General features: G+C 39.8%; 1 protein-coding gene across 2 annotated transcripts in view; it reads right to left on the bottom strand.

Moving 5' to 3' along the window:
- Positions 1-18871, bottom strand: part of RAPGEF5 (Rap guanine nucleotide exchange factor 5) — a 163636-nt gene that overhangs the window by 21630 nt on the left and 123135 nt on the right. For both annotated transcript variants that reach the window (XM_049799001.1, XM_049799002.1), the window contains 8 exons: positions 14205-14283; positions 12006-12150; positions 9985-10082; positions 9139-9169; positions 8102-8180; positions 4953-5102; positions 2132-2229; positions 234-356 (listed from right to left, as the gene is read on the bottom strand). In XM_049799001.1, the coding sequence (XP_049654958.1) occupies positions 234-356; positions 2132-2229; positions 4953-5102; positions 8102-8180; positions 9139-9169; positions 9985-10082; positions 12006-12150; positions 14205-14283 (803 nt within the window). The remainder of the gene's footprint in view (positions 1-233; positions 357-2131; positions 2230-4952; positions 5103-8101; positions 8181-9138; positions 9170-9984; positions 10083-12005; positions 12151-14204; positions 14284-18871) is intronic.

The raw sequence follows: 18871 nt of genomic DNA, 5'->3' as shown, positions 1-18871 counted from the left end.
AGACAGCCAGCCCAGCACAAGGAAGTTACAAACCTTTGACAAATTTTTCAGTATCAAGGATTGCGACACATCTCTTGGACCCGGACTCTATGCCACCACTACTAAGAACTGCCAAATCATGCTGTCATGACGGTGAACTGAGCATCAAGGAATACTGATGCTCCAAAATGCATCATAGTGGCACAACGCTGCATGAGAGTAATATACCTGGAAGTGGATACGGTGCTACTTACCTCATGAATTGCATTGAAGAGGCTCCAGTCAAAGTTTGTTAGTTCTAAGGCAAGATCCCAGGTGTTGATTCCCAAAATTCTCACAGACTTTTGCTGCAATTCCTCATTTTCAGCAAATGGGTTCTAAATCAATAGCCAAGAGCAAAAAAGATCCTCAGCAAATGCCAAAGTTCTGCAGTGAAACAGCTACTGGACCAAGGTACCAAACAGACCTGAGTAAGTAATCTTCTCTAAGTGCACTCTGAGGGGTTTTTTCCCCCCACTAATCAAAATCAAGGAGTTATAGCCTATTTAACAAATAGTTGAAACAGGAAATGGGTCAATAGGATCATTGATTTGCTATTGGATTAGGCCTTCTCCCTCTCTCTCTCTCTTTCTCTAAACCTTGAATATAAAACAATGACCAAGCAGGCGGCATAATGAAAATAAAATCCCTGAAACCATCAGAAAACAAAATCTGAATTAGGACACTGGGAAATTTTTGTATTATAAGATAAAGGAATCATTCTGCAAACATAGCGGATTTAGAATAAATACACACTACTTGCCCTCCAATCCACCTTTACAAATAACATAAATCCATACATTTTATGATTAATCTACTCCAAATGTAATCACCAACAAACAGTAAACCACTGTGGGTCCTGATTCATAGAAGTTGCTTAGCATATTACTGTGGAGTGTACTGGTACTGCTGGTGTTAAGGGTCATTTGACATTTCCATTATTAGCTCAGATTTTCAAAGGTTTGCATTTCTCTTGGGTTTTTTTTACCTCATCAGGCTGAAACTTGGCACATGAACCATCTGCCAAGATGAAAGATTATTCTTATCAGTTAAGCCATTACTTTGGTGCTATATTTCTGACAGTTACAGCAAGTTTCACAGTTTTTATTATGTAACTAATGAAACTAGATTGGCTGTCACCTGTCTGCACTGGAAACCTTCCCTTAATATTCGCATTTTTAGAGGTGGCTAGAACACCAGAGATAATGGGGATAACAGATTACAATGATAGCAGCATGTCAGCTCTTCAGGGCACATTGATCCAACAAAATGTAAATAGACGTTTCTCATCCCTAGGATGAATGCACAGATCCTAGCAGTACTAACAACATGTAAAAGTCAGCTGCGATACTGGCCCTGTGCTTTCCTTGAAACATCTGCATAATTAGCAGAAAACTATTGAAAGAATAATTCTTTGAGCGCCTGACTGTTCCTACCTCACTGAGGTTTTGGGAAATCATAGGGGGAAAGAGTTTGCAGTCCTAGTTTCTGAGGACAGAGGGAATGAGGGAGACCTGCTCCCCTTCAACTCGCTCCCCTCTCCAGCACCAGCAAGAGGATGGAGAGACAGACAGAAGGAAGGGAAGAGGACACACTACCAGCGATATATGCCAGCCACAGACTGACCATGGGGCTGCCACAACACTGGGGTCACACTGATACCCAGTAATTCTGCTATAATTCACACAACATCTATTTCTACATGTAGTAATGCCACGGAGTGTGTCCATCACCTCATATGATCATGCACCAGCCACTTTAAGTGTTACAGAGGCACAAGGGCGGGGGGGAAGAGTCACACGGGCCCTGAAGAATAATCCTTATCCCATCCAGTCCTGTACAAGCACAGGTCAGGCTGATGTAGATTGAAAGATTTAAGCTGTACAGAAGGTTTGATCCATTTGAAATTGATGAACAAATTCCATTACTGTTCAGTCAAATAACTGCTGTTAATGCAAGATACTTTTTTTTCAGGTATAGAGCTGCTCAGTAAGCTTTATTAAGTAAGCAAAAAATAAATTCTGTATTGAAAAAGCCCTCTGAAAGGAATATTAAGTTCTTCATCTGGAGTCAGACAAATAAAAAATGGGAAGTATACAATACAGATCCTTACCAAAGAATCAGTCAGATCTTTTCGATAGACAAACATACGACTGGAGGTCTCGAAAGATTTTGAGATAGCCAAATCATTTGGTTGTAGTTCATGTTTTTCTGTAAAAACAGAAAACAAAACATAAAAGCTTCAGAAAAGGAGTAAAAGCTGTATATAAATATGAGAAAAACATTATAGATATATTCGTAAAGCCACATCAGCTTCTTAGAATGGAACTAAGCATCAAATCCAGTCCCTATTGGGACCATTATCTCCATACTCTTCAGGCACAATAAAGGCGAGAAGTCTCTGATGCTGGACTAGAGCACAAAAACTTCCAGCATCTGCTTCCAACCTGGACTTCACATAGGATAGAATGGAAAGAAACCCTTGAATCATCTAGTCTAACCTCCTATGCATTACAGAACATTTCACTTCAACCCAGCGCATCTACTGTAAATGTAGCGACTTTTGTTGGAGCAAAGTGTCTCGGCCTCCAGAGACTGAGCCGCTGCATGTCACTGACAGACAAGAGCAGGGGTGGAGATGTCATCAGTAGCTACAGCCGTTTGACAGGTGAAGAAGTTTAAGGGATCCCAGCGCCACAAAATTCACCCCATGGAGCAGAGTTGAAGAGTCCTTTATAGTATGGTATTTACAGAAATCCCTGTAGACCTAGAGTAATTCATTTAGGAAACATCTGAGTAAAAGAGCAGGACACACTAAACTGGTAGCAAAGAGAAAGGATGTTTTTTGCCTCCACTCCAGAGTACTGGTTCGGCTCTGGGCAACCTTGGATGCTGCAGAGAAAGGTGTGGGGAAAAATAAAGTAAAACCCAGGACACAGCTAAAAAACTGCCCTGGGAAAACTGTCTTTTCCTGTGGGCTCCAGGTAATCTTCTGGAGACCTGACACATGAGATCTGATTACAGTGACTATTAATGTTGACCCAAAAGCACTCCAAGCATGTTGACAGCTACCTTGGACTTTTCATTGCCCATGAGGGAGGAGTAGGACCAGGAGGAGTCTGAGAGCCAAACATCATTTCAGACTTTTTTTCCTCTTATCCATGCTCACACTGACACCAGATACATTTATGTTGAACTACCAGTATGTTTTTTTAAGGTAATCTTGAATAAAAAGAGCTTGCTTTTTCATTTCAGAAGCACAATAAAAATGCTTTCTCTAATGCTTACACTGCTGCCCTCCAAGTGGAGGGCAGATGACAGTTCTGAGTCATGCAAATAGCAAAAAAAACAAAGGGGGGGGGAAAAAAAAAAAAAGAGGGTGGCAGGCTGGTCTTTATTGCTTGCAGCACAGGAGTGACAATGCATAAGAACAAAGATACTGAAATTGTGGTATCTCCAATTAATTCAGGCAACGTGACTAAATAACATTTTAGGGGTTACAATGGTCATGTACAAATGACAGTCCTATTGTACCTGCATTTTCATGGTTGTTTATTATTGAACAGCCAAGTGGCAACCACTTCTATTCTGTGGCTTTCTTGGGAACCAATGTGGTCTAAAGATAAAAGTGTGTTTCATTATTTATGAATTGTTGGTTTTCTTTAGCTAAGTAGGCAGTTAGCACCAGATTTATTGCTATCAGAGCAAAACTTGCCCTGCTCTTCAACAGCAACGAAAGATCTGAAAAACAGCAGCAGCACAGTGATTTTGCAGTGCTGTAAAATGCACTGGAGGCGAGTTTGGGCATACACAAGGGTAAAAAGAGTATGCTTGCAAATGATGTAGCCCATTTGGCCAGGACACCTACGTGTAATGTTCCCTACATGTGGCTGCTCTGTGCCCTGGCTCTCAATAGCCAGAGCAGGACACCATCTCCCTGCCACCCACACCAGTGGCCTGCAAAAAATGGTTATTTAATTGAGCTTGGTGTGGGGGAAAAAAATGTGACCTTCCAATTCTGAATCAAATAAACTAACAGAACAATCCAGCATTTGCATACATTTAATTTAACTAGACTGAGAAAGAAGTAGCAATGAGTGCTATATCTCTGAGTGCATCCTTTGTCCCAGGGGATCAACACCAACTAATGTTATCCGAGGATATGACCAAGATATTCTACGCTCTTGGCACCTTTTTGTAAAGCCAGCTTTGCATTTCTACGCACCTAGTTAAATTGCTTCCTTTATATTCCCTAAGAGCCAAAAGACTCCACAATGAGCAACACAATCTGACCAAAGAGCTTGAGACCTGCCAGACACCAAAGAAAATCTTGGGGGTTTGGCTGGTCCCTAGTATCAGCCCATGATCAGTCTGGTCTTCCTTTAAAAAAAATAAGCCTTTCTGTTCAATGAGAAACACTAAAATAATAGCCAAAAAATGTCAGTTGTAAGCAAGACTCCTTACAAAGTACTGCTTAGATTGCTCACAGTATTTCAACTGTGCAAATATATGTCTCTCTCTTTCTGCTGGAGAATATTCATTACCCATGCCATAAACGAGGAAACAGCCACGCATATAGTATTAGTTATTCTCTTTTATATTTTTAAAGCAAACCATGCCTCATCGCCTTCCAAATTAATTTAAACACGGAAGTAGGAGATTTATCTGTGGGGAAAAAATAAAATCTTGCAGTGCTGCTGGAGACAAGAGTCCTTTACAATCCCTTCCCAGCGAGGAGATGCCGTATCCGATGGTACCCAAGAATGAGCTGTTGCCATGGAAACAACTCTCTGGGAAGCAGCTCCTCATTGTTCCCATGGTCATCCAGCTGTGGGCTTGCACGAGAACAGCTGTATCCTCGCACCAGAAAATGTCAGCCCTCCCTTACATGATGTACTAAAAGGTAAGTAATCAGATGAAAGGAAGTTATTTACCACCAGAGAACGTGACTGTCACCAGTGCCAACTCCTCCTCCGGGTACTGGATCTTTTCTGCTACGATCTTCAGTATCTCCTGAGCTGAAGTGGATACTTGAGCTTTCACACTGACATAGGAGTGCTCTGTTATATACACACGGCAGAAAACTGCACAAAGGAAGAAAGACACACTCAGCGGTAGGCAGAGACACCTGAACAGAGCAGGAGATAATCCTGCAGACCTGACCGTGGCAATGCCTCGGCTGCCTCGCTGCTGCGGCTGGCTGCGGCTGCAGGAAGGGCAGCTGCTGCACCCTGACCCACAGGGACATGAAACTAAGCATAAACGTCACCGTTTTCCCCCTTCTCACCTCCTCTCCCTGAGAAATGAGAGGGGCAAGCAAATGGAAACAGAGACCCCCACAGCAATACCTACTGTGAGGATTTGTCAACCTCCTCTACTGCCTATCTTCTTTGCAAACTCAGCGGTTGCCATCTTTTCTCCCTTCCTTTTAGGTTCAGATAAATCACCGTCCTTTCAGTACACTTCATATCCACTGCAGAAATTATTTTGGACCTCCACTTCCACCTGGAACAGGAGGCTTTGCAAAAACAGTGCTCCCCAGTCTTCATCCACTCCAGCTACAGCTTATCTGTCTAGACATCTAAACCACTTGCACTGCCAGAGTATTTTAGCACCAGTAGAGGCTGCCCAAAGAGCAATGCAATTAGTTCTGACAACTCTTTCCCTGAATCACTTGCAGCACACATAAAAGAGACTGGTTTGGAGAAATTCCCTGGGCTCATCGCTTCCACTGTAGCCCATGAGTGGGTTCGGCTCTGGGAGGGAGATCCCCAGCAGTAACGCTGTGGTCAGCTCAGCTAGTACTTTGTTTCTGGTACAACAAGGGACGTATGCTCTTCTCAGCCTGCCAGAATTTTAGGTTTACATCTTTTGCCAAGTTTGCCGTAGCCAGTTCTTTGAAATACAGCTGCCATCCTTAAAAGGGAAGAAACAGAGCTGCAGACTTGCATAAATATTTCAAAAATTACAACCTCTGCTAATAAGAATTGCCACAACTCTTGGCTTCAAACTCACTTCAGTGCTTAATTAAACTTTCCCTTTCCTTCTAGTCTAGCACTTCTTATTGTAGACAGGCTGCTACCACAAGACAAAAGTTTTATTCTCCAGAAATGCTGTATTTTTTTAATTAATTTTATTGACAGATGTATGTAGCAATAGCTCTTTGCTTGTCCTACAAATCTTCATGGCTTCGGGGCACTTTCATTAACTGAGACCATGCCAGAAGCAGTTAAGAACTCTGTCCTCAAGAATATCTTTTTTTGTGTGTTGTAGTAAAGAAAAAATGAAGATGAGAAGGAAGGAGGAACTTAACATCTAGCCTTGGGGAAGAAAAGTGATTTGATTTTATAATTTTTTCTTAACCTGTCTCTGCTGACAGACAGTAAATCAGATGCTCATCCTATGGCAGAATCTCACTTCAGAATGGATATAAGTCATGAAAAGATAGAGACATCAAATTGCACGCTAAATTACTAGGTAGAAAAATAAATTTTAAAAAATCTGACAGGAATATTTGGACTCCATACACAGAGTGCGACACAAGTTGCTTACAGCGAATTTGTTTGAAATCTCCTCCTCTCTGTCATTTGGGAGGGGACAATGACAGCAGTGCTAATTTATAAATGGGCTATTGACATATCCTTTGTTTAACATTGAACTAAACCAACCCACAGGTCAGGTCCTCAAGCACAACCATCATACTGACTCTCCCAAAGCCTGTTCCCCATGCACCTTTCCAACGTTGTATCTGCAGTATCTATTGGCACGGACGACGCCACCTCTTCAGCAGCCCGTGCTGCTCCTCTGTGAGGTGCAGGAGGGAATGCCAGTGGGAGGAAGTGGCCATGGGCTGCAAGTTGGCCTCGTAATGCTTACATTAGGAAATAAAATGCCTCCGGCCAAGTGGCATGGTGTGGCTTGGACTGACCCATCCTCCACAAGCACCATCGGTCAGCAGCACTCCACCACACCAACTTAGACGTCCACCCTCATCATCTGTCGCTGCTCTCCCCAACTCCACTCTTGTTATTTCATTTCCTCAATCCCATCATCTTCTGTGGTTCATGCTCTCAAGGAGTGAGATAAAAGCAATTTAACGCAGTCGGGTTGGCCTTGCTGGGTTCTGCCCCACAGCCACACTGTCTGTCCCCTCTCTGTGCCAGCACACTTCCCTCCCCACTTATCTATGAGCTGTGTCCAACTTTTTAAGAAGAATGAGTGTGAGGGTTCTCATCCAGAAGTACTATTTTTAGAAGCAGCCTTCATAACATAAACCTCAAATAAACTTATACTTGAAGCACGGAAAGAGGATATCTATCAGTGCAGAAAGACTTGGCATTGAAGGAGCTTAGTTTTTATTCTGTCACCAATGAGCACTAAAAATATACTGACTCCAAGTGAACTTCCGGAGTTTTGTTCCCAGTGAGAAACAAAGATATCATCAAAGGGAGAGACTTCCAGGTAGGAGGACCTGCTGCCTGTTCGCTGCTTGTGTGCATGGTGTTATCCTCCTCTCCGCCTCCTTCCTCGTGCAGGCATTACAGGAGGGTGACCGCCTCACCGTGTTACTGCACCAGCAGCGATGAAGGGAAATTGCATTTTGAAACGTTTGACATTAAAGTGAAGTGGCACCTTGCACTCCACGCGGAGACATTTTCAAGGAGAGAAGGAACTAAGGGGGGTTCCCAGAGCTAGCAGATCCTGGCCCATTTCATGTGACAGGTTTATTCATTCACCTTTCACAACCAAGATCTAGGTCAAAAAATGGAGAGCATGAAATGCAGCAGGAATTACGCCTGGTGGATGGGCTGCCAGCACTCCTGGAAGGCACACAGCTCTGCTACATGGCTGCTGGAGGAACTGGACAGGGCAAAAACCCCTTGAGATACCATGTCACTGTTGAACCTCTGCAAAGTAGGAGGTAGGAAGGTAACCTTACACAGTCATTTGTTTCTTCTTTTGTAGCCCTAAGGTCCTGTTCAGAAGCTGTATGTCAGTTTAAAAAAATTTACATTATGGGCAGCCCTCGAGAAACAATTTTGCAGTTTTGGAGTTTTTCCTCCACTCTTTCAATCATACTTACTTTCTTCTGTTTCATTCATGGTTCCTCTGTGCTGCAGCCAGTTCTCCTTTAGACTGAACTGATGGAAAAAAGTTTTATTCTGTGAGGGAGTGGGAGAAGGAAAAAAAAAAAAAAAAAAAAAAAAAAAAGACAAAATTTATTATTTGCATCCCTGCTCTTTTTACAAAGCAGTAATTCACAGAATACAGCATTCAGCCCATACATCTGGCCAAAAAGGTTTCTGTATAGGAAATCCACCCACCCTTTCTTGGGCCAGTAAACTGGGAGTTGCCTTACTAAATAATGGCCAAAGTAGGGATTTTGTAGGAAGCAGGACATGCCAAGGCTAAGCAGCCTGCACAATTCAAGGTTCTCTATAGTCATGTTCAGAGCCCATTTCTTATACACTTATTCTTATATACGTTTCCTATGTACCAATCAGCCTATTTAGCAATTTCACTGCAATCTCATGTTCTGCCTTCCACATTTCCACAGTAACATTTTAAGCTTATTACACACTTCAACTTCAGCCCAGTAAATCTGACGAGCACAGCAGTTCACCTCTGTGCAGTTTGCATGCCAACTTTCTCCGGCTGCGTCTTCTCCCTCCGGTTAAATAGACAGATTCATGTTCCTCACATCCTTTCTCTGTCCCCGTCACAACAAATCCCCCCTTTGCTCTGTCTACTTGACATCCATGTCAATGCCGGTGCTCAGCCTGGTTTGCCCAGGTTGCTACATCTCTCCAGCCCCGTGGGGACACGCTCACAGGCCTTTCTCCTGAATTCTAACATCTCAGAGCATCTTGTTAAGATGCTAATACTGTCACAGCCACTGCAGGTTAGCTCACACAGCTGATATATCCAGGCTGCACTAGCAGGAAAATAAAAATTCCTTAAGCAACATTGCAGATCTAACATCACTGATGTATCCTGTCATGTTTTTGGCCACCAGTCACTTTCAGCTGAGAAGCCAAGAAAAGAGAGGGAAGTGGGCAGAGGGAAAGAAAGTGAGATTGTAAGTTATTTAGCAACCAGCAACAAATAGGTTTACATTACCTTTCGGTGAGGTGAATACTCATCTACAGTGCTGAAACAAAAAGGAAAATCCAAATTATTCCTTCCAGCCAAAGCCTAGGAAAAGGAAGTTTTAGCTTTTACAAAGTTTACAATATCAGAAAGTTTTTAACATTAAATGGTCACAACAGAATGGCTGCAGAGCTACTTCAGGGAAAGCTAAGGGTGTCCGGCTCAGCCAGAAAACTTTTCTGTAACTTGCACAATCGCTGTAGTGAAAAGCAATGCTCCCAGCCTGTGAGCTGCCAGAGAACACGGACACAGCTTAGGCCCCAGGGGTAAGCAGTCAGGGTCACCCTTGGGGACACAGCTCTTTCCATTTCCCCAACAGCCAAACCACAGAAATGAACTCCATTTTTTGGAAAAACATGCCAAGGAAATATCTTTTACAAATACCATAATTATAAACATGCCAAGGAAATATCTTTTACAAATACCATAATTATTAGTAAAATAATAACCCTGTGATGACTATTACAAGAGATTTGATTCTCAGTACTGCAGATTGCAGAGAGAGAATGAGTATGAAGGTACCATCTGAAGTCACAGACTGCTGCTTCTGAGGGAAATTTTGCTAGCTTTTCCACAAAGTATCGCTCTACTTCTAAGTCATCCCGGCCAAAATTGATGGGAGTGACTGCTGAACCACACACACCACCCAACAAAATCAGAGAAGACAGAATGATCTAGGTTTAGTTTAAAGAAGATATGATTTGTAAAAATGAATATAGTACTTGTATCACTCATCACTTTACAGCAAGATGACAACAAAAATAAATTACATTCTAAATTAAAGGAGACTTGATCACAAATATAATCAATACTTACTGACGACGATGCATCCCAAGTATCTTCTGAAATTCTTTCAGGTCCTTCTCAAGAATAGGATATTCGTACACATCATCTAACACATTCCTGTATATTGTCTACAAAATAAAACAGTATCAGCAAATACCTGATAACTCAAACATAAATCTAAGGCATCACATCAGTGGCCTAAATCTATTCAGGCACTAGTGTACTAAAACAAATTTCATCATATTTTTACAAGATCCATAAGGAGAGAACGTTCCTGTTTAAATTTCCAGACTGTGCAATATTCAGCTCGCCTTTGGAGAAACACTCTTTGTATCATCACCAAGTGAGAGGGCAAAATGTTGACACACTTTTGTCTGCTAACAAGAAGATTTAAAACAACGCTTCTGGCTGTTACATGAAATCTGCGTTAGGTCAGAAGAACACATTCTGAAGCATGAGAACACACCACACCATCATCACTTATCCAAAATGATAACAAACAGGTTCATTTGATTAAGCCTTTTTTAAAAAGGAGAATGCTCTCCTTCAGTTTTCCTAACATTTGCATGCATTTTAAATTGAGCTGATGTCTCTCACAAATAAATAACAACATACTCCTAGTTGTAAACCAATAAATAAATAAACCCTACTTCTTATTTTGGGGGGAGGCATTGTCTGAATATTATCAATCACAAACCTCAGTTAAATGTAAAGGATGCTACCTCAGATAAGAGGTAAACAAACTGAACTGGCTTTCATGATTGAAATTGCTGGAAATATTTTCTCTATACTTTCTCAAAATCTGCACATAGATCCTTCTCTTTCCCTTCCAAGAAAATTAAGATCATATGTATGAGCTGAGTCATCAGGTTTGCTTTAGCCCAATTAACACACTTACTTACATTTCTGAATTTCAGCATGGATGATTCTGGCCTACAATCCTATATATTGTTTTTGCACGTATAACTTCAACCATCAATAACATTTCTGCTGTTTAATATTGCACAGAAGCCTCAAGCAGAGAAACTGTGACAATACACAGTCACACACCTCCATGGCCAGAAAGACAAGCCCTGCATCAAGATAGGTGCAACGCAGTGAAATCTAACTGATGGCTGGGATAATGCCCCTTTCCAGTACATGCATCTAGTACCAAACAGCAAAAGACCTAAGGTCTCTGCTTCCATATGCAGTGTGTCCTACTGCAAAAAAACAAAACAACCCCCCCAAAAAGGCAGCTTAAGACTTTCTCCAAATTTAGTTCAATGTTTCATCCCTTTGTCTTAGGCGAATGACTGGAGAGAACTAAAAGGCCCTTAAGATCTCCAGTTGCAGAGAAAGAGTCTCATCAGGAAAGGTGGAAGATCCTGCAAAGTCTCCTAAAATAGTTTTATCTTTCAACTGGGGCGGGGGGCCAGAATCGACAACCAGATGGGATCTTGGGTCAGTGACGATGGGGCTATTTGCAAATTTACAAGGGAATTACAAAAGCTTTTGGAACTTATTCAGAAAGATCACAAGATCCTTGCTAATAAGTAAGGACATAATTTTATTTATTAAAAATACATAAAGCTGTGCTACTCTCCATATGCACCTGACAAACACCATGGAATAGCATTTCACTCCTCAGTCAAAGTAGCATCTCTTACAAGGACCTCAAACCTCTCTCTTTGTCCGTGATCCTCTGGATACCAACCGTAGACCCTGTTCTGGCAGAAAAGACCAGTGTGTCCAAAACCTCCATATCTTTGTACTTGTATTTTTTACCTTCCTAACTTTTCCCATTTTCTAGAGAGCATGGAGTTCTATTGAGTTTCATATCTTAAAGTGATGTTTTTGATATTGAATGTACTGACATTACACGTTTTCTGTTCAAACTGACTATCTCTAAGGCATTCAGGGAAGACACATGTAAATCATGTTATATTATAGATTTCATGGAGAAAATTTAAGTATGAAAAATTATGCTTTATATATTTTGCTGTTAGGGCTTTTTAGACACAGTATGTTAATTAAACAATGCTGAAATGCATCAGAAAGTGTTTCAATACCTTTAAGAATTGTTTTAAATGCTCATCTTCGTGTAACCAGTCTTTGTAGAGAGAAGTCCACTGAGACACCAAATGCAAGACTTTTCGTTTCCTACAGGACACATCAGAGTCATCTTCTTTCCCTTGGTGGTTCTTAGCACAATAGGTACAGTAGATTAAGGAACAAATAATAAGGTCTCACTGAAACTTAAAAATTAAGTGATGGAAAAGACTTTGCAATCATCTTATCTGCTAATGAAAGATTTTTTCACTACATTGCTCGGTTTTAAATGTTTTATCCCATCTGGAGCTTTACAAGTTTCATCAACTTTTTGGAATGAAATTCTCAGTAATAGAAATGTCAGTTCATCCTCTGTGCCAACAGGATTTTTTTCCTTTACAGATTAGAGAGGCGAGTCTATAAAAGTAAAATCAATTCAAAAGGAATTATACAATGTTGAGTCATATCTTTTCTGCAGAACTGGGAATGAACCTTTGTCCTGCACACTGATGCCAATGTGAATGTCTGTAGGAAGGAGGACAATGCATCATTAACAACAACAAAAAAAGAGGCAGAGGAAGTCAGTTTCTTTTTCCCTGCACAAATTACACTATCTGCAGAAATAACACTATTAAAATAAAAAATGGCGAAAGAATCTATTCCCACCATTGTTCTCTTTTCACAAAGCAGAAACACCAAATGACAGAAGATACCCGCTTTGTACATTGTTCCTTCACTATTCTTTCTTTGATTAGGTAAAAAGATAATGTTTTCACCACAAAAGGTAGAGGGGAAAAAGAAAAAAAAAAAAAAAAAGAAAAGCAGGTTCATTTTATAGCTACAAGTTTATTCAAACAATGCTCCTTAGCTTATGGAAGTAATTGGAAATAAAAGGAAAAATTTCTTTTATAATACTTATTCTTCATTTTTTCTCTTCATGTATTCTGAAATGTATTACACAGATATAGGTATTTAAGAATTAACATATAGGTCTGGATTGGTTTGAACCCCACTTTAAATGTTATTTTGTAACAGTTATAAAGGTTTATTTGTCTTTAAACAAAACCAGCAGCCATAAGCTTGCATTGTTGTTATGAGTTAGGCATCTGTTTCAATACATCTTTCAAGCATTCTTGTGAAGTAAGTATGCACATACACAAATATGTATGTTTTAGATACAAGTTTATTCAGAGGCAGTTTTAGCTTTGTACATTGAACTTCAGAGCAGGAATTTTCTGTTTATTGGTTCCTCAGCTATGCAAATTCTAAACATTTTAATAGGTGAATGTGTATATATATTTCTCTATCTCTATTTACAGGCATGTGCCAATTAGGGGCACTCATATCCAAATTTGGATTTAATGTTTCCAGGTTTAATCTTTTCCTCCACAACCCATTTGAGTTAAGAAAACAATATAACCTGAACTTTGGGAAGCTACAGATTTGAATCGAATTCCAAGTATCATAAAACCTCATGAAAATTGGACTGAAGAAGAGACCCTGAAAAATCAGCTAAGCTAGTCCATCTAAGTCCACCCTAACTAGTCCACCGTAAGACAGGCTCAAGTATACCCTATGTTACCCTTGGAATGTATTTTCTAGTTTCTTCTTCTTAATATTCTCCAATATCAAAGATTTTACTGTCTCACACATTTTCCACTCCAGTGTTTCTTTTCTTAATGTAAAAAAAAAAAATAATTTCCTAGTGTCTAACATGAAACTGTCTTACAGCAACTTAATCTCACTGCCTTTTGTCCCATCTGGCATCGATATGGGAAAAGATTCTTCCCTTCCTCTTTAGGTACCTGAAAGATTGTCTCATTTATAGTTTCCCTTTTTTTCAGTAAAACAAGCCCAATTCTTTCAATCCTTCTTCGTAGGCCTTATTTTCTAGAATACTGGTAATTCCCACTGCTCTCTTCTGAAGTTTCTCCTATTTGTCCATGTATTTCTTGGGATGTGATGCCAAAATCTCAGGTGCAGTCCACCTTCTAAGCATGCCATAGTAAATATTAGACAACTGTTCTCTTTTCTCACCATTTTTACAAGCAACATCAAAATAATCACCCGGGGTTGCATTTCAATAATATCATTATGCAAAGAGCAAAACTAATTATCCCAGGAGTGCAACTTACTACATTTGATATAAGGCTTGACAACAGATAAACCTAGGTGTAAGTGTGTGACCCCTGTTAACACAACACTTAATAAAAGGATATTGCCTCAGAAGTGCCTGGCACAAGTCATCAGTCGTCATGAAGACTGTGTACGTCAGAAGGAAGTCATCCAGGAGAGTTTCTGCAGAGGAAGACAAAAAAAGCCCAAGGAACAATACATTAGTGAGAGGAAGAAGAGAGTAACTACTCCTGTTAGTGTGCATGGCAGGAATAGGACCCCCTCCCCCCAAAAATTCCAAAGAATCCAGAATACATCTAACTTTAAGTTTCAAACAGTTAATAATATGTTGCCACTGCAGACATCTGAGCCTTTATTTAACAAGCACATCCTCAGCTCTCAAAGAACCAACAAGCACAAATATGCACAAAATAAGCCACAGTTTGGGGATGAGTAAGAAAGAGACCCTATCACAAACACCACCTCCCTGGTTGGCTCTGCTGCATGCAAAGCAACCTTTCCACCAGCTAAGTTGTTCTGAAAATTCAGAAGAAAAGCTTTTAGTAATAGGAGAGAGAAAACTGCGATTGGTGTGTACTGTGATTAATATCTATGCACACTAGTTGAGAACGATTAAATAAATATATTCAAATATTTAGCTGGTTAGTCTTGTCAGCATCACTGTAAGTGCTGAGAAGTTGTCCCTAAGGTTTACTTAATTACATTATGGAAGGCTTTTTTCTCCACCCCACCTGGTTTCTATCAGTGTTACAAAAATGGGCTGCAGGTACTTGCTAACAGACCATTTTCTACCCACTGCAGTTGTAGCACCTCAGGTTGTCAGGATGAATGGCACTGCTAGTTTGGATCTTAGTGTAACTTTCTCATTCCTCATTCCCAGGCCACACTAGTTTTAGGATTTTTCCAAACCTCTACCGCACACAGCAGTGTGCTGAAAGGACTGGGTTTGCTCTAGGATGAAAGGGCTCAGGTGTAATCTTATGGTGGTCTTCAGTAACCCAATGGCAGAGCAGAGATAAGACTGAGACAGGCTTTTCCTGGAGGTGTGCAGCAAAATTATATGGGGCAACCATCAGAGATTGCAACAAAGGAAAATCTGTCGAGGTACAAGGGATTTTTTTTTTTTTTTCCTCTTGTGAGGATGGTTAACCACTGGGACAAGTTGCCTAGACAGACTGCAGAATCTCCAACATCAGGTATATTCAGGGCTTGCCTGGGCAAAGCTCTGAGCATCCTTGTCTTACTGGACCTGCTTCAAGCAGGGACTCGACCAGATGCCTTCACAGATCCCTTCCAACTGAAATTATTCTACAATTCTTACACATATTTGCTTCCAACTTTAGTAAACTACTCATATATGATGTGTGATCTAGGAATGAATTTGTATTTGGTTCGCAAACAACAAAATCTTTAGTTTTCTGCAAACAGACAAGAGGACTATATTGGTCTTTTTAACTCCCAAAGACAAACATTTGTGGGTTTTTTTGTTTTGTTTTCTCTTCCCCAAATGGAAAAATTTTCCTCAAGTTTTGAGGAGTTCCTGTTCACCATATTTCTTTGAATTCCAGCAGATATACTATGTTCCCTTTAACAAGAAAACTGGTTTGCACCACTTGATTTATCAGATAAGAACAGGAATGGACAGAGGCTGAACAATAACAGAAGCAATTCTGGTTATATAACAGAGCAAAAAATGCTTTACCAGTATAACTAGTTGTTACTAGTTAGTACCAATTATTCAGTTGTGATTTAAGTGGTGGATTTACAACTGCAAAGACTAAGAGCCAAACCAAACCCCACATGAGAAAGATAAGGCTGAGCCCCGATTTCCATATCCTGGGTTTCTCACTATTTGTTTGCGACCTGTTCCAGTCCAAGTTAGTGTTTGTGTACAAGTGTGCAAACTGAGAGCATCCCAGCAGCTTTTCATGCCAAGGCTGCAATTTCACAGTAATTTGGACCAATTTCAGTTACAGCTGCCTTGGACCACCTTGTCAGTAAGTTATTGATCCCATAGCTGCAGTGGAGGATGGCAATAAGAATTCATCCATATATCATTCAAAGCCCAATATCATGTGGATATCACATGGATGGATAGCTAATGACATCCCACCCTGTGAGCATGGGATTCAAAATACCTCCATTGTCTTTAAAAAAAAAATAAAAAAAAAATCTAGCTGGATCAATGCATTTAACACAGCTGGTCTAGAAATAGTCCTGATCTAAAGACTCATAGCTAAAACCCCTTGCATTCAGAAACAAAACAATTAAATTCTTTATATTTCACCAACATTGTTAAAAATGGTGGAAAGTATTATCTTTGCATAAAAAGAATATTTTGTCTCAGTAAATGAAAAGACATTGTGAACAGCTTGTTCTCTATCTGAAAGGTCATCTATTCATTCTGTTGCACATCTTTTGGATGATACAATGCAGCTATTAATGTTGGAGGTTTCACAAACATTTAGTTGGAAACAGCTGATCTTGGAGTCAACCACCACATTTTAGTTCTTCACTAAACTATGTGACTGTGCAGTGATCTTCAAGAAGTCAGAGACATTTACAACAGATTATTTCCCCACCTTTCTACTCTGTACAGGTGATATCTGAGTTTCGGCAATACATAGCCATGTGTTCAGAAGAGAAATAAAGTACTAACTGAAGCAAAACTGCAGTGCTTATCAATGAACTTCTGCAATTGTTCAAAATAGCATGACTTTATCATACTAAGTGGTGTTAAAATACCAACTTAAAAGTTTATTTTTATTAACTGATCATCTGTTTTCCAGATGTCTATCTTCAATTATTTCAGCATCCCAAAGTGTTGGGGTGGGAAGAAAGGCTGGTTTTGCTAAAATTTGAGGGTTTTTGCTTTTTTGCTTTATTTTTTTGCATGAGCTATGCTACAGGTATTAGTAATACAATTCTCTTAAAAAAAATTAGTGAAGGAAAGATTAAAAGTGTATGTTTGTTCAGATAGCTTACAACTTTTTTAAGCCCTCTGTTCATCTCCCTCTGCATGTTCAACCATACATCCATCTATTCACAGTCTCTTGCATCTTATCAAAACAAGGTATATCACTCAGCCAACTTAAAGTAGCACATATGTATACAAAGTGATTTCTTTTCCTTCTAAAAGCAGACGAAATGCTAAGAAGAAAAGTTCATAAATTATGATTCCCGTAGCTTGTATATAAGCTAGATCTCTTCAAACAGCCTCTGAGCTTGTTTAGAAATTTAAACCCTAAAGGAATGTTTTGAACAAAAAAAGTCTGGATTCTACATGTGGTCCATTAATAGCCTCACTCATCCATTAAATTACTTTAACAAGTAAGCAGTGAAAGTGCTTTTGCTAGATTAAATATCTATTACCAGACGTCACCTAAAGACTTCACAATAATATTCATATTTTAAAATGCCTGCACTAGCTTGTAGGTATTTCCCTTAAGTCCTAATGTTCACTGTAACTATCTTCTGTATTTTCTTCCTAAATGCACTCTAATTTAAAATCATTCCACAATGGTTTTTCATGCCATAGCAAGGACACAAAACCTGAGGGTGTACTGATTCTTCAAAAAGAATTTGTTCAAAACAAACAACTGCACATTTCTCAGATACTTTTGGACATTAATACACGTCCACAAGTAATGATTTGCTGGTCTTAGCCTGCAAGCAGAAAGAAAGGCTAACCATGAGAGAATTTATTCACAGCAAATTATTCATTCCGTTACTAATGGCCACTAAGAGCAGTAAATTTGCATGAGGAAGGGCTCTAAGTGTACAAGTTGGGCTGATAATTATGAACAGAAGTCTTTCTGTTTTTTTCCTGTTGAGTCACAGTTGATTTAAGAGTTAAAAAAGGCAATTCCAGTCACATCATTAATTATTTACAGTGCACCATACCCCCACTCAGAATGGCAGTGAAATGCATACCTCTGCTTTTAAATTTTACTCTGTGTCCCAGTTTCTGCATAAATTTGTGACCATCTTCTCCAATATTCCCACAGAAAAAGTTTTCCTAGTATTTGGAGCAAACGAGGAAAATAAAATGCACAGTAATAGTTGGAAAAGAAAAGCTCCCATTGGAAGGGAAGTCTTTGTGCAAAAGCCTGTGATGCTATGCTATTTTTTTAAATTTCTCTTCTTCATGAATTTTTTATTTAATCATTTTCTTCTAGCCATCAATCTAATTTTTCTTTGTTCCTTACAATTTTCCTTTATTTGGCTAAGCAATTATTACAAAGTATGCAGTTAGCTTGCAGCTATGGAATATTTCATTTCAAAGACAATTTCAAGCATTTTAAAGCTTCATTAAGACATGCAACAGAACCAGCATGAGTTCAATGGGCTCCTGTTCTTGCAGCATTTTGGGGGTAGCCTTAGGCAGTAATCTCACCACACCAAATGTGTGTGAGCACCATAGGCATAAAAATAATAAAAAAGCAGGCCCTGTGCTTGTTTGTTATTAAATAATCAATTCACCCCAGCTTCTGCTGAGACAGTTTCTCATAGGTTGTGCATGTCCCCTCCTTTCCCAGGTGAAATAAGGCAGCGCGGACACCAGCTTTACTGGGAGCAGTTAGTACTGCTCTTCCCACCTTTCTGCGATGTAAAAGTCCTTCTGCAAGATACATTCAGGGTGGCTGAGGAATGGAAAGAGCAACATATAGACACGGGATGTTCTCACACATGTGAATTAGCCAGGGAATATATGCTTTCAGCTGGTCATTAAAGGACCCAGCAATACGTC

The sequence above is a fragment of the Accipiter gentilis genome, chromosome 4 (genome assembly GCF_929443795.1).
Source record: "Accipiter gentilis chromosome 4, bAccGen1.1, whole genome shotgun sequence".
Taxonomy (NCBI): Eukaryota; Metazoa; Chordata; class Aves; order Accipitriformes; family Accipitridae; genus Astur; species Astur gentilis.
The sequence above is the reverse complement of the archived record's forward strand: the minus strand, read 5'-3'. Positions and strand labels throughout refer to the sequence as shown.